The 16,368-nt window shown below is 53.0% G+C and overlaps 1 protein-coding gene and 1 long non-coding RNA gene across 2 annotated transcripts; both read left to right on the top strand.

The window, feature by feature from the left end:
* The first annotated feature begins 1,289 nt into the window (after positions 1–1,289).
* On the top strand, positions 1,290–12,731 carry SFTPD (surfactant protein D). The gene is made up of 8 exons (XM_008543651.2): positions 1,290–1,587; positions 3,924–4,125; positions 8,706–8,822; positions 9,094–9,210; positions 9,520–9,636; positions 10,022–10,138; positions 10,753–10,836; positions 12,242–12,731. The coding sequence occupies exons 2-8, from the start codon at positions 3,927–3,929 to the stop codon at positions 12,616–12,618; spliced, it is 1,128 nt and encodes a 375-aa protein (XP_008541873.1). The 5' UTR covers positions 1,290–1,587; positions 3,924–3,926; the 3' UTR covers positions 12,619–12,731.
* Positions 12,732–13,484: 753 nt separating this feature from the next.
* On the top strand, positions 13,485–16,296 carry LOC139082969 (uncharacterized). Its single transcript, XR_011539376.1, has 2 exons — positions 13,485–14,069; positions 14,343–16,296. It is a non-coding gene; the product is annotated as an uncharacterized lncRNA (long non-coding RNA).
* The last annotated feature ends 72 nt before the right edge of the window (positions 16,297–16,368 follow it).

Below are 16,368 nucleotides of genomic sequence, written 5' to 3'. Positions count from 1 at the left end.
CAGCATCAGTGGCTAGCTCCCAAAGAAACCGGGTGGTCATCCTGGACCTTGTCTTGGGCAGAGAAGGTGCTCCAGTGGTCCTCTGCATGAAAGCTGTTGCGATTACCATTTAAAATCTGATTCTTCTTGTCTGTATTGGCGTAACCAAGGAAAGCGAAGGTTATCACTGAAACATGAGTGTCTGGGTTGGATCTGAAATAAAACTAGACTCTGTTGAATATAGAGTTAGACAAAGGAAACACCATATCTTGTGCTATAGTGGGGGTCCCAGGGCATTGTGAGGGATGTATTTGACAGGCTAGGCGGTGGCACTTAATGGGCTGCCAACAACAAGTACAGGGCTCCTGAAATTAAAGTCACCATAAATAAGGAAAATATAAGACTTGACAAGTAGGCTTTGTGTGGGAGGGGAGAGCAATGGTTTGGCTCAGTCTCCATGCTGACCTAGACCTTTAGGAGGCACATGAACCCCCTAGAATGGAGATGGCTGTGTGTTAATAATGAAAGAGTTCTATCATCGAGGTCCAGGGGACTCCACTATGGGATCCTGCTTCAAAAAATTGCAATATGGGAAACAAGACCTTTCCCTACCAGCTGAGGAAATCTGACATTATAGATCCTGCAATATACGAGGAGATGCCACAAGGAGCATCAAAAGCCAGGAGCAAGTCAGCGCCACCAATGAGGTGGCCAAAGGAGAGAAGTGGAGACCTGAGGCAGCTGGTGTGTGGACCTAGGCAAGGGGTTGATGCAAGAGATAAAGTCATGGGGATCTAGAAGCAAGAGATGCTAGCAACGGCAATAGGGCAGGCAGCTGCCCCACGATCCCTGGTAGGGAGTTTCCTTGTGGGCGGCTGCAACAGTGTGGCAGCAGCTCAGGGGCCCAAACTGGCCACTAGAGCAATGCACAGGCAAACATCAGCTCAGACGGTGGAGAGATGAGAGAAGGAAGTTAAGGGGAGGCCATCCCACAAAAGGCAAGTGGGGCACTTTCCTAGATCCAGAGCAGACAGCAAAAGAGTGACCCTGCCAGGTAGCAGCTCTTCCAGGCATGTCCCCACAGCCTGCAGCCCCTCCACATGCCCCACCCCTGCCCAGATATGCTAAGGAGCTCCCAGCTCTTCCCCAGTATCTGGGCAGCAATATTGAGATGAAGAAGAAGAGAAGTGGGCGTAGCAAGTCCTGGCTCTTGGAAATCTTCAAATACAGGTTTCTTGCGATAGTTGCAAGTCATTGTGCAGCTTGCTGGTCTTCTCTGGACCTTGGATTCCTGGACATCAGCAAAATGCAGACACTGATGATGCCACTTAACTCACAGGGCTGCAGTGAGGTGTGGAGGAGGTCAAGGACTGAGGGCGCTCTACAAACTCTAAGGTGGTATGCGTGTGGTGTTATGAATATCAGTGGCAGGTTTCCAGAGCCAGAGGAGAGTGAGTAAACAAGGAAGAAAATTGCCCCACTTTTTGAAGAGTGTTCTCAGAAGACCAGAGCTGGGAGGCTCAGCTTACAGGGCAGGTATAAATAGCCAGCGCCTACCAAGGAAAGGCTAGTTTGCCTGGAGATCCTGGAACCCTAGAGGACGCAACCGTGAGTACTTCTGTCCTCGCCTCTCATTTTGTTCTCCCAGCGTCTGGTGAATATCTCCCTGCCCATATGGGGAGCTCATCCTCCCGGTGCTGAGGAAGGCAGAGTCTGGGCAGTCGGTCCCGGAGTGTGGGTGTGAGAGGTGGGGTCATAGTGGGGTAATAATTGTGCCTTTCTGCCCCTCGCTCCACTCCTTTTGCTCAGTGGGAGATCTGCCTGCTGGGCTGGGGGAGGGTGGGTGAGTGGGGTGTGACACCTAGCCAGACCCCAGATGCCGTCGTGCAGAAGCCTCAGTGGAAAATGCAGCTCCAGCTTCTCCCTTGGCTCCTCTCCATCTCTGATTCCTTCAGAAACAAGGGTGGTGGCAGAGAAACAGATCAGGCATTCACAGGCCAGGGTTCTAAGTCCATTCTGGCACCAGCTGACTGTGGCACCTGGATAAACACACTCCTCTCTTAGCCTCAAATCTTTACTTAAAAAAAATACTTACTGTGAGGCCGACCTGGTGGCGCAGCGGTTAAGTGTGCATGTTCCACTTTGGTGGCCCGGAGTTCACTGGCTCAGCTCCCCAGTGTGGACGTTGCACCACTTGGCAAGCCATGCTGTGGTAGGTGTCCCACGTATAAAGTAGAGGAAGATGGGCATGGATGTTAGCTCAGGGCCGGGCTTCCTCAGCAAAAAGAGGAGGATTGGCAGCAGTTAGCTCAGGGCTAATCTTCCTCAAAAAAAATAAATAAATAAACCTACCGGACTAGGTCAATGATTTTCCAACCAATTTTCAGAGGATTCATTTTTTCAATAAAATCTTAGTCTGAAAGCTTGTCATAAACTGAGCACTACATCGGCTGAGGGGGCTGTGGCTCTGCCCTCACCCTCTGTAGTGCCAGCAAGATGCCTCCCCTGAATCCTGGGTCTGAAAAGCTGTGCGTTAGCTTCTCCAAGTCCCCTTCCCACCACAAAGGGCAGCGGTGCCTTCTGCTCCATCCTGAGCCATTGGGCAGAAAGCCTATTGCTGTTCATCCTTCCCCAGATTTGGGTGCAGGGCCCCACAGTGGTGGAAGCTGCAGACCAGGGATGCTGCCCGTGCTCCGTCGTGGTCCTTGATGCTCCTGACTGAGCCTCTGCCACGGCAAGTGCAGTGAAGCGGCAGCTGGCCTGCGAGCCCACCTGGGTGTTTCTAGAGACTCCTAGAATGCCTGAGGAAGTGAGGAATTCAAAATCAAAAGAGGCTAGTGCAAAATAGGGCTCATCCACAGCCCAGAATCGCCAGCAACCAAAGAAGGAGGCAGCTGTCTGGCCAGGAGTTCCTTCCCCTGCCGCCACTGCAGCTGCCTAGTGGCCCCCTTCTCCTTTGCACAGGTCCCTCAGGCTTTGTTCCCAGCCCCTGCAACTCCCACAAGCTCTTTCCATCCTCAACTTAACAGTTTCTCTCTGAGAGAGGAAAAAAGCCCAACATTGGGAGTGACGCAGACTCTGCATCCTCCCTGATCGCCCCTAGTTCCTAAGTCCCTCTCAGACGGTCACTGGATGCCCTCCTAGACGCCTGCTCTTTCCTGCCTCCAGAACCAGGCTCCTGTGCCTGAGTCCATCGCACATGTGCCCTTCCTCCATGAGGCCCCTCTTCCGAGTCCTCTCCAGTGGTCCGGGCAGAGCTCTAGGCATCCCAGGGTCTCTCCAGCTGCTGACTAAATGTGTCTGAGAACTTTCACCTGGGTTCTCTCTGGCACTTTCCTCATGGAGACAGCATCTAGCCCAGGAACGACAAATCACCGGGCAAACACGCAGCCATGCACCATCCTGTGCTCAGCATTCGGGACTCTGGCTCCTTTTCAGACCAGGCCCGCAGACCAGCAGTTCTAGTCCATCCAAGGCAGTGAGTGAGAGGACCAGGTCTGCCTCGTCAGAGCTGAGCCAAACACCTTAATGGTACAGACAGGGAGAAGGAGGTCCAGACAGGGGAAAGGTCCTGCCCAAAGCACTCAGTGGATCCTTCCTGATGTGACACACGGCCTCTGTGCAGAATTCTACATCCTAGCCTCCATGCCAATGGCAGCGTCCAACGGAAAACACAAGAAGGGACGACACGGGGCATCTGAGAATAGGTGGATGTCAACCCACATCAGAGTTCCAGCTGGCTGACTCATGCCCTCCCAGGCCACGCCATATGCTCGCTTTGCCCCTACGCTGCTTTCAGAGTCCTGCTGCTCTTGGTCCCGCATGAGGGGAGGGCAGGTGGGGGAAGTGCTTCTCCTGACTGTCAGGAGCCGGGCCAAACCCTAACCCGCGTCCTAGAACCAAGAGCATGTCCTTTCACTTTCTCTTTCTCTTCATCTGCCCAGGCCATGTTTCTCCTCCCTCTCTCTGTGCTGGTCCTGCTCACACGGCCCTCAAGGTCACTGGGAGCAGAAATGAAGACCTATTCCCAGAGAACAGTGACCAACGCCTGCACCCTGGTCATGTGTAGCCCCATGGAGAGTGGCCTGCCTGGTCGTGATGGACGGGACGGGAGAGAGGGCCCCCGGGGCGAGAAGGGGGATCCAGGTAGAGCTGGGACCATGGGCTTGTGCTGGTGGGAAGCGGTGGGCATTGGAATTGTAACCAACTCAGAAACTCTGGTCATTCTGCTCTGGGAGGCTTGGACACAGGCTTCTTCTCCCCAAGGGGTGGGTTTCCCCCAGACTTTCAGTCTACCTAAAACATCGCTTTACTGGTTGGCAAATGACAGGCTGCCCTGAGCCCCCATGTGCCTCCCGCCCTCACCAGCTGCTCTGACTCCTCCCCTGGAAGATTCTGATTCCTCTCACTCCAAGAATGAGACAATAGTGGGTATTTGGAGCCCACTGACCTCCGCTCCAGCACTTAACAGTTGTTCATTCTGATAAATAGTGCCTGTGCAGGGAGTTAAATATTTTTCATGTTTAATTTAATTAAATTCTGTATGAAGGCAGAGGGTAAGGCTCTGTGGGCCTGTACTCAGACCTGATCCAAAGGACTTGCCCTAAACACGTTACGGAGAGAAGCAAAGGGCGCTCGCGTTTCTTTGTCCATCCTTGTGCTTGGGTGGTCACTTAAGTAATTCATGTAATCCTACCAAAAGTCTCGCAAAGGACATACTCGTCCCACTTGACAGGTAAGAAAATTGTGACGCAGAAAGGCTAAATGACACCCAGTCTGGAAGGTGAAAAGGACCTGGGATCCTGCCTCAGGCAGATGTGTGCGTGACTGCTGGCTCCCCCTCCACAGCAAGGACCTTCCAGAGACAAGCCCCTGGGGTCTCTGAGTCTCGATTTGCTCATCTGTAAATGGGAGTGGTATCCACCACACAGTAACAACAGTCGAGCTAAGGTTTCATTTCTGTTGAGTCTTCAGGATAATGTTGCATCTTCCTGCTGTGCCAATCAGGCAAATTCTCCTGAGGTTTCCGGAGGTCCTGCTTGCTAAGGGAATTATCCGAGAAATACTGCCTCATGGGGAGGATTTATGTTTTATTGTCAAGAAGAGCTGATTCGATGAACCAGCAACAAGGACAGAAGGACCCCTGTGGTGCTGCGCTAGGGCTCGGGAGAGATCAACCGTGGTCTTTATCTTTCCGGAGTTTGCGTTTTGGTTAGGGAGGAAGGAAACTAACGACATTTAAGCTGGAAAGCACAGGCAACATCCCATGGCTTTGTAGAATAGGAGGTAAGCTAGCACATGTCTGTCCCTTCCAGTCAGAAAGGGGCTCCCAACAGCAATGGGCTGGGGCTCGGGGAAGGCCGCCTGGAAGTGGACTCGCGAGAAGGGTGGTATTCAAGGTGCCAGCTCTCTCTCGGATAATCCCGGTTCTCTCTAATTCCCAGAGGTGCCCTGAGTTGAATCCTGGGGGGGCCTTTCCCACAGCTGCGCTCTGAACCCAGGGCATGGAGTGTGGCAGAGACCTCTCTTTCTTGTGCAGATGCCTCACCCCGTGCACTTACTTTCCAAGCCTGGCCTTGGATCAGCGCTTGGAGACAGAACTGTGCACAGCTGCGCCAGCCGACAGGCTTCTAGTCATTGTGCACTTGAGTTCAAGCTCTATGAAGAAGAGATTTGATTTCTTGTCTCTTTCTTTCACTGCTATATCTCAGCATTTAAGACAGTGCCTCCCACGTAGAGAAGCTCAGGGAATACTTGTGGAATGAATGAATGTAAAATGCAAAGATGGGAGGAATTTGAGTGCAGTTAAGACTGGCCACACTGCTAGTCCGTAAAGCTTCACTTCAGGTGGCATGAGCGTGCAGGGCTAGATCCTCAGGGATCCCAGGATGCAAAGTGGGTGCTTTGGGAGGCGTGGGTGCTTGCTGCTGAAGAGAGGGTCCCTCCCCCCACCTCAGTGCTCTCATGGCCTCCACAGTTGGTGCACCAAGGGTGGGCAACCTCCAACGCTCCCTCGCAGGGAGCGGCTTTTTCCCTTGGCCCCTCGCCTTGCTGCCATCCTGGCCAGTGTGGAGCCCAAGAGAGGCTCAACCTGGGGTCGGGGCATCTCTGCTCCTGGCCCACTGCACTGTTGGGTGTGGGACGTGGTGCCCATCCTATAGCCCCTGTACTTCCATTTCATTCCTAGTGAGGATTGCAACTAAAATCAGGGCACAATGCCCCGCACAGACACTCAGCTGCCCGTCTAATGCACCAGTCCCGCACCAACACCACGTTCTCACCCCAGGCAGACCTGGCCCCTCCTGCCCTGGGAGCATCGTTTCCAAGACCAAAATGTCCCCTCTGCTCTACAAGTCTCTCTAAACCCTCCTCGCCCCGGAGTCCCATTTCCTCCTTCAGGACAACAGCGCTGAGTACGTGTGTGTGCAGGGGTCGGGCACGCTGTGATGGGACGCGGGACATCCCAGGACTTGTCTTCCTCACCCGTTGCCCGTGCCTCACAGTTTAAAATCCTGTCACAGATCCCTTGCAGACCAGACTGGTGCTAACATTTGCACCTTGCCCAGCGCTAAGCATAAAGTTAAGCTCCATAGATGGTTTCTTAATGAACAAATAAATGAAATAATGAGCAAGGGAACAAGTGAGCACCACCTGTGAGGTGTCATTTCTTTTCTTTTCTTTTTGCACATGAATGTTTATAGCAGCTTTGTTCTCAATAACCAAAAGACAGAAAGAGCCCAAATGTCCATCAAGCAAAGAATGGATAAAGAAAATGTGTTCTCTCCGTAGAATGGAATACTGTTCACCCATACAAAGGAATGAAGCACTGAGACACGCTACAAAGTAGCTGAACCACAAGAACATCACTCCACATTTAAAAAGCCAAACACAAAGCGTTGCATGTTGTATGAACACATCCCTACGAAATATCCAGAATAGGTGATGTGGACGGAAAGCAAAATCGTGGTAGCCGGGGCCTGGGAGGAGAGGGACCAGGGAGTGATGGCTTAATGGGTGTGGGGTTTTCTTTGCAGGCGATGAAAGGTTTTTAAATAAACAGAGGAGATAGTTGCACAACACTGTGAATGTGCTAAATGCCACTGAATTGTATACTTTAAAAAGGTTAATTTTACATTATATGAATTTCACCTCAATAAAAAGGAATAATCAAACTAGCAGAATGGAGTGTAACATTCTTCACTATTGATGGTCATTTGCTCCCTTTCCTCCTTTTGCATAAATCTTGTATAATTTTAGGCTTAGGCAGCCTTTCTTGAGGTAACATGCTTTTTTAAAAACTGATCATTTTTTCAATACAAAAGTAATATGTGATCACTAAAGACAAAAAAGAAGAAAATTAAAATTACCTTAATTGTACCCCTTTGAAGGAACAACTGTTAACACTTGTGTGTACCTCTTTCCTGTGTTTTTTCCACTGTGTATTACCTGTGCACACACCTGACAATGCACGTACATGTTTAGGAAACAGGAGCATATTGAACATAGGGTTTATAGCATACTTTTATCACTTAATGACGCGTTAGATAATAATTTGGCCTGTTGTCTATAGTTTCAAGACCATGTTACATAGCTTTTTAAAAATTGAGATATAGCTGATGTATTAGTTTCAAGTATACAATATAAGGATTCAATATTTGTATACATCGTGAAATGATCACCACAATAAGTCTAGTTAACATCAACCACCACACATAGTTACAAACTTTTTCTTGTGCTGAGAACTTTTAAGATTTACTCTCTCAGCAACTTTCAAATATTCAGTACAGTATTATTAGCTATAGTCACCATGCTTTACATTATCTTTTGGCCACTTTTGCCCATTTCCCCCACCCACCACTCTCGCCTCTGACAACCACCAATGTGTTCTCTGTATCTGTAAGTTCAATCTTTTTAGATTCCAGATATAAATGAGGTCATATGGTATTTGTCTTTCTCTGTCTAACTTATTTCACTTAGCATAATGCCCTCAAGGGCCATCTGTGTTGTTGCAAATGACAAGCTTTCCTTCTTTTTTATGGCTGAATAATATTCCATTGTATATATATCTCCCATTTTCTTTATCCATTCATCCCTCACTGGACACTTAGGTTGTCTCCACATCTTGACTATTGTGAATAATGCTGTGATGAACATGGGGGTGCAAATATCTTTTCAGGTGAGTGTTTTCATTTACTTCAGATAAAAATGCCCAGAAGTGGAATCACTGGATCTTATGGTATTTCTATTTTTGATTTTTTGAGAAATCTCCATACTGTTTTCCATAGTGGCTGCACGAGTTTGCACTCCCACCAGCAGTGTATGAGGGTTCCCTTCTCTCCACATCCTCGCCAACACTTGTTATTTCTTGTGGTTCTGATAACAGCCATTCTAACAGGTGTGAGGTGATATCTCACTGTGGTTTTGATTTGCGTTTCCCTGATGATCAGTGTTGGGCATCATTTCTGACGCAAACTTTGGTTCTGGGAAGGGGAGAGCGAGGAGTACATGATCCAGGGGGATGCTGACAGGATGCCTGCTGGGATCCGCCTCCAACTCTGGGAAGCCTGTAAAATGGGGATGTGGACATTCATTTCCCGGGTCACCCCTGGACTGAGAAGTGTGGAGGTGAAACATCTACGCCCTGTAGAACCTGGAAGGAATGCCACCGGCCTGACCCTACAGGTTTACGCAGAGCCAGGTTCATTCTCATTTCTCTGCTGCTGCAGGTCTGCCAGGAGCTGTAGGACGAGCAGGAATGCCTGGACCACCTGGACCAGTTGGGCCCAAAGGGGAGAATGGGTCTGTTGGAGAACCTGGACCCAAAGGAGACGCTGGACCACGTGGTGAGCAGCTGGACATGGAATGCAGATGACTGCAGGAGGTGCTGCTGCCACTAGGACGTGCGGGGAGGCATGCCCAGATCCTATCCCAGGAAGAAGGAAGAGGGTCGTTCTGAAGGTGGCACTGGGTTACTCAGGGAAGACTGGGATGTGGCTGGGCAGCATCCTTAGGATGACGCTGCCTCTCTGACTCCCATTACTGCTCTCATTTTATCACGCGCTCCCGCTTCCAAGAAGACTTAGTGTCATTCACTGGGCTGGTCCTTTTCCCCAGGACTTCCAGGACCTCAAGGTTCTCCAGGTCCAGCTGGAAAAGAGGGTCCCACAGGGAGGCAGGGGAACATGGGACCTCAAGGAAAACCAGGCCCAAAAGGAGAGGCTGGGCCCAAAGGTAGGTGGTTGGCACGTGGGCTCTGTGGGAGGGAAAGAGAGGAAGGACGCTGGCAGAGCATGATGTGCTGGAAGGCATGCTCAGAGCACCAGGAGGCCCAGACCACCGGCACTGGGAAGGCCCGGCCGGCCGCAGCCCTTCCCCCACAGCCTCACCTCGGCAGCACTTCCCTGCTGCCATCCCGGCAATAAGGGGCAGTCTCCCGAGTTCTCTCCCACCTGGAGCTGCGGGTGAAAAGCTCCAGGACTGAGGACGACACACGCTGAACACACTCCCAGCAGCATTTCTCCCAATCTGTTCCTTCCACAGGAGAAGTGGGTGCCCCAGGCATGCAGGGCTCTGCGGGGACAAGAGGCCCCATGGGTCCTAAAGGAGACAGGGGAGCCGCTGGCCAGCCGGGAGCCCCTGGCAGTGCTGGGACAGCAGGTGAGCGATGGAAGGAGCCGGGTCTGGGCTCCGGTTCCCATGCGTCCACTGAAGCTGTTGATGCCCACCCCTCTGCCCCACCCACCCAGTCAGAACTGGCGTTCCTGGCCAACGGGGGCAGTCTACATCCAAGGAGGATACATTGTTGGGCTCTGGGACTGTCTGTATCTGGGGAGAGTGTGGTGTGAGCAACATGGACAGTTTGTCTACAAGGAAGATTGGTTGCTGAGTGATGGGGACAGAGAGGGCACGTGGTTGGGTCCGGGGAACAGGCTGTGTATGGGGAGGGTGTGTGTCTGGGCCGTAGGACACTCCATGTACTGGGAGGGTGAAAACGCTGGGAAATGTGTGCAGAGTTCACCCAACTCCCCTTCTCTGATCCCAGGGTCTGCTGGAGCTGTGGGTCCACAGGGACCTCCAGGTGCCAGGGGCCCCCCAGGACTGATGGGGGAGAGAGGTGTCCCTGGGGACAAAGGAGCAAAGGGAGAGAGTGGGCTTCCAGGTAAGGTAGCCCCCATGGCTCTGGGGGTTGTGGGGGAGAGAGGAGCCCTCTCCACCTCGGGCAGCCCCTTCCCTTGGATGTCCGCCCCGTGACCTACAGTTGGCGGGTGGAAAGCAGGAGAGGTTGGCTGGCTGGGAGGCAGGAGAATTAGGCTCTGGTTTTAAACTCTGTTACTCAGTGGAGGGCAACCCTGGGCGGTTTTTCCATCTGATCATTGGGAAGAGTGTAGCACCCTTCCCAGATCATAGGGTAGCTTTGAGCATCACATAACCCAGTGGTTGAGAAGTACCTGAGGAACGTGTATTCCTGTCCCCTCAAAAAAGGAAGTGCTCTCAGATTCTCAGAGTCTGGAGTTAAAATGTCATCTGGTTCAGTGTCAGCGAGTTGCAGGGGTCTGCTCAGGGGACAATTAGCTCACAGCAGAACCACAGGAAATCCCATGGGCAGCAGGGGCCAGCACTGTGTCAGCAGAGGTGGGCTTCCTGGGGTTCGGTTCAGCAACTTAGCCCCATTCCCAATATGTGCCTGCAAGTGGGCGCCCTGCCCTGAGGCCCAGGCTCTGAGCTGATCGCAGGCTGTGCTGGACAGGCCTTCACTCAGCCTCTCTCCTGCAGATGTCACTGCTCTGAGGCGGCAGGTGGAGGCCTTACAAAGACAGGTACAACAACTCCAGGATGCCTTCTCTCAGTATAAGAAAGGTGAGTCCCTGGACCTGAGCCTGAGCTGCGCACTGAGGAACAGCCACACACGGGGTCTGAGCCTTAACTTGGAGTTGGCTGGGCCTGGGTCTAGGATTGGCTGGCACCTTGTTTAGGGCTGGACCCGGGACCGGGGCAGGGAGTGGGGCTAAGGAGAGGGCTAGGACACAGCAGCGCAGCACCTGCTCCCAGAGCTGGAAGCAGATGCAAAGAACGGGTAGGAGGATGCGGCCCGTGTCCCCAGTTCAGCGATGGTGGGAGCACGGTCAAGGACATAGGCTCCAGAACACCCCCCAGCATCACAGCCACCGTGACCCAAGCCAGATGGATGCCCCGAGCTCAGCACAGTTCTGCAGAGCTTCACTCCTGCCTACCCTGTGCCGGTCCCTCTCACAGACACGGGGACGCCCAACACAGGATGCGTTTCTTACCTCTGTGGGGCCAGGTGTGCAAGTGCCAGAGATGTTGCTGCACAGCCTACGGCAGCAGAGAATTCAGACTGTGTCCCAAGAGCTGGGGCTGAGATGTTGCCCTCGGGGTTCAAGGCCTTGGTGGGGGCCTGACCTTGGTGTGTGGCCACCAAGTGCCTCACCCTAGTTGTGCCCATGGGCCTGCAGAGATTCTTCCCTAACCCGGGCATCCTGGAGCCAGAGGCCTCCAGCAGCACACGACTGAGGGCCCTGTGCCCTTGGGAACCTCCACCTCCATCCCCAGCTGCTCCTCCTCCTCCTCCTTGACGTCAGCTTTGAGTTCACATCCTTCAGCAAATCTCATTGATCCAAAAACAGTTTTCTGAAGTTGGGCATGAAGGGGCCTGACTGGGTGAGACACAGGGTTGGCTCCCAAGTCCTCAAGCTCAAGGACTCAAGGATGAGGGGCTCCAGCACTAGGCGTGTCTCCCTCCCTCCACACACGTGTCTGCATACGTAGTCACTCACTCGTGCACACCCCTGCAAGCCAAGGAGGACGTGTGCGTGCACCTGCACACACGTGCACTTCAATACAATCCCTCTCTCCACCCTGTCTTCACACAGAGCACACACGCGTGTACACACACACACGCGCGCACACACAAATCCAGATGGCCCTTAAGTGCTCCTGTGTCCCTTCAGATGGAATCATGGACATGCTCATGTATGTACACGCACACCCACCCAGATGCACGGAACATAAACCCAGTGACAGCACACGAACTCTTGCACTGACCCTGGGTGCGACCTTGAGCGGGGGGAGAAACTGCCCCCCGAGTCCTTGTTGAAGCTCCTCCGAGGAGAAGGGCAATGGGTCAGGGTGCAGCCCGGGCTCCTGATCAGCCCAGTGAGGCTGGGGCACAGCTCTCTCTGGAGCCCTGGAGATTTCCATCCACGAGCCCCTGAGCGCCAGCCAGCCTTCTCTCCTCTTCTAGCTGAGCTCTTCCCCAATGGCCGAAGGGTCGGGGAGAAGATCTTCAAGACGGGAGGCTTTGAGAAATCTTTTGAGGAGGCACAGCAGGTGTGCACACAGGCCGGGGGGCAGCTGGCCTCCCCACGCTCGGCCGCTGAGAACGAGGCCCTGCAGCAGCTGGTGACAGCTCAGAACAAGATCGCCTTCCTGAGCATGACCGACGCCACGACAGAGGGCAAGTTCACCTACCCAACGGGGGAGACCCTGGTCTATTCCAACTGGGCCCCGGGGGAGCCCAACAACAACGGAGAGGCCGAGAACTGCGTGGAGATCTTCACCAATGGCAAGTGGAACGACAAGAACTGCAAGGAGCAGCGCCTTGTGATCTGCGAGTTCTGAGCCACGGGGTGGGGGCGGGGGAGGCGGTGCTGGCCCGGAGCCTGGCCGGTGAGGCAGGGCCCAGGCCCGTGTGCTGCCAACAGGCCAATAAAAGATGACACCTCTGCCGGCCAGGGCGTCTCCACAGAGCTGGGGGAGCAGGCAGGGCTGCTGCTGAACGCCCATCTGGGAATAAAGCACCAACCGGCCGCACACGGTGGGAGCCCTGGCAGAGGAGGGAGGGCCGCGGCTTTCTCAGCTGCGGGGGTAAAATCAGGTTCCCAAGACCTCCCTCCTGCAAAACCCGATGGCTCCTCGTCAGCCCTCCTCCCCCTGCCTCTGAGTCCGCTGACCCCTCTCCCCCCTCCTCTTTTGGCTTCCAGGACACCACTCTGGCTGGCTTTTATCTCATCCTTACAGCTGCTCCTTAGCAGCCTCTTTTGTGGCTCCTCATCCTCCTCTTGGCCACTTAATGGCCAGCGCTGGACCCTCAGCTCTCGGTTCTCTTCTCTCCCTGTGCTCCCTACAGGGTGAGCTCATCTGTCCCATGGCTTCCGGTGCCTTCTGCTTACGGCTCCCCACGTGCACCTCTGTTCAGGACCTCTCCCTGAGCTACAGACTCCTGTAGCCACTGCAAGCTGGAGTACCCAGGGGGCTGGGAGGCCTCAGGGGCTGCCTCCTGCTTCAAGGCCTGAGCCCAGACAGCTGCACAGCATAGCAGGATGACCTGGTGGGAGCATCTGCCCCCACCCCGCGACCCCGACTGCATGGCCTCACCCCCGTCGACTCCTCATCCTCACACAGCCCAGGTCCTCCCTCCATCTGTGTCAGTGTGACTGCCTCCTGGCTCATGGGAGGGAGCACTGTCTGCAAAGTCCTAACTCCCTCTGAAACGTCAGGCACAGATTCATCTCGTGCCCAGGTTCATCCCCAACCCTCCTGTGGCCTGGCAGTTCCAGAAGTTTCCTCCCCTACTCTGCCCCAGAGGTAGTCCAGTCAAATCCTCCTCCTCATTTGACGGATATGGGAACCAAGCACAGAGAGGGAGGGACTTGCACGGGGCCGCAGGCAGCTTCTACAGCTCCTCGGAAAACGGTCATCGGACCTCAAAGCTTATACTTTTGGCCTGTGAATTTTTAGGCCAAAGGCCTCTTTATGTTTAGCTGATTTCATTGACAGACTACGGCTAAGACAATTTAAATGACACCAGTGCTTAAGAAATTGGAATGACACGTGGATGAACCCTCCCCAGACAGGAAACCAAACGCTGTCTCTTTGCTCTCAGGGACCAGGGTGACTGCCCTTTCTGATCCTGCCTGAAGGGGACCCCCAAGACCCACCCCTCTTCCCAACACCCCTGCAGTCATGCCTCAGGGATCAAACAAAAGCCACAGCATGCAGCTCAGGCTCTCTGATAAGATCTTCCTCCTGTTTCTTGGAAAATCTCCATTCCCCGGAAGCTTTTGAAACAGGTCAGTTATACAATAATGAGCAAACAACTTTCCAGAACAGGGGCTGCACCTGGACACGCTCGTTGAGGGAGCTTAGAAAGGCCTTTTTTTTTTTTACTGCAAATAAGAGACAGTAACTGAATCTTGTTTAAGCCAGAGAGAGGCATTTCTTCCAAGAACAGAGAGTTCTGAGTTGGCTCGAGACGGTCTCGGGGAGCACAGGCAGCGTCGTGCTTCCCCGCTGGCCTCTGTCTCTCTCTGTGCATCCTCACTTTTTCCTCCTTTACCCACCAGCTTCCTCTGCTTGCGAGTGTCTCAACTGCCCAGCATAGGGAATCGTGTGTCACAGAGATTGCCACCCAGAGATCAGAGGCTCTCGCTTGACATCAATTCAAAACTCCTGTGGAAATGAATCTACCTGCCCCACATGTCACCCTCTGGTCCAACCAATTAAACTTGCGGCCTGGGAGGGACCACACTGTACAATACACCCACTGGGACCCAGACAAGGTTGTGCTGGTCTGGGCAGACCCTCTCAACGTGGTCACTATCCGTTCCAATACTTAAGCCAAAGCCTATTTCTTGACAAGAGCGAAGGAAAGAGTGGCAGAACTATGTGACTCAGTAGGGAAAAAAAACCTCCTGCCATGTTGAAGGCTGGGAATGTGGAGAACCCAGACGCCAGGAAGAAGCTTCAGGTCAACCTGCCCCGTGGGCCACAGGAGTCTGGTTTGCTCTTCGGCACAGAGAGCAAGTAAGGAGGTGTCATTTGGCTCTGCAGGCACAGCCTGGGTAAAGGAGAGGACTGGGGCAGCTATTTCAGAAAACGCAGGTCTACGCCATTCTACAGCGTAGGGGCCTCTCCTGTACTGACATTCCTGGGCAGCAGTCAACACAGATCTTAAGCTGTTTCAACCCCACCCCAACCACAGTAGACATGGTTCCTAGTCTAGTGACCTCGGTGCCAGAAGAAGCCAGGACTGTGACTCGTATGTTCTCAGGAGCATTACGACCCTCGCAATGCCAAGTGACTTCCTGGGAGCAGGCTGGGACCCCTCCTGTCTGGAGGGGAGACGACCACAGCAGTTTCATAAGGAAGCTCCTGCTCAGTTGAATAGGACATTCTCAAGTTGCCTACTGGTTCTCAGCCCTCCTGCCACCAAACCAGCCCACAACCCCTAATGAGCAGCAGTGGAGAGCTCTCTGGGGTTTGCTTCCCTAGGATCCCATCTTTGCCCTGAATTCCCTTATATAGAACATGGACAACCGAGTCACTTAAGTTCAGGGCATTCTCAATGACTCTTACCTTCCGGAGGCCCTTAATTCAACTTCAGTGCCATGCTTGACCTTTCCAAGTCACCTGTCTTAAATACAAGAGCAAAGAAGCCAGGTATCTGGAGATAAAATATTAATTTATATGTCAAATATTTCCCAGGCACTGGATGGACACAGCCGGTCATGCCCTCACAGACGCTGTAGCCCTGTGTGTCCCTAACATCAGAGATAAGCTGTAGAATGGTGCTCCAGCGATGGGCAATCGGGGTGCTCAGCAAGTAGACTTGGAATGAGTGGATGACTATAAAACCTGTGAGCCGGGAGAATAGAGGACAGCCATCTCCTGGTGCGGTCACCAGGACACTCCTTATAATTGTTCAGTCTAATTGTCTGTGACTATTAGGCCTCTGTATGACTAAGAGCTGGTATCTTGTGATCCATTTCACTGTTATTTGCCAACATTTCAATAAGAGAGGCCTGTGACGTGTCACCTCTGGGTGGAAGTGGATGAGGGCCAGTGCACATCTCGGAAATGCCCTCTTGTCCGATGCTATGGTCATCACAGAAGTGTTGGCAGATATAAAGTGGTACGATCCAGTGATCTGGAACCCTGAGTGAAAGTGTGGAAAGCAACGGCCTTTGGGGATCCCCTGGATCCACATAGACCATGAGCGGGAGCTGGGGGTCGTTATACGTGGCCGGTCCCTACTGGGTACCTTGTGAACACTGACACATTTGACCTCTGTTTATTGAAGCAGTGTGGTCTCCCTCAGGCGGCCCAGCTCAGAGGGCTTTGAGCCACAGAGGGACTCACGAGGGCCCCGCCTGAGCAAAATGGCACTTTTCATATTTATTTAGTAAGCAGACAGAACAAATGAAGTGAATAAGTGCAGGAGCTGAGCAAATGAAATCCTTAATTCCTACCTGTAAGTCCTTTGTAGGACTGAATAAAGTGTTTTCAAGATGTTTCCAGGCTCTTGATCTGAGGAAATAGTCACTATGACTCACGCCAGCCCCTCTGCACTCATTAACTCCCTGAGTGCTT

This window comes from Equus przewalskii, chromosome 1 (genome assembly GCF_037783145.1).
Source record: "Equus przewalskii isolate Varuska chromosome 1, EquPr2, whole genome shotgun sequence".
Lineage (NCBI taxonomy): Eukaryota > Metazoa > Chordata > Mammalia > Perissodactyla > Equidae > Equus > Equus przewalskii.
The sequence above is the reverse complement of the archived record's forward strand: the minus strand, read 5'-3'. Positions and strand labels throughout refer to the sequence as shown.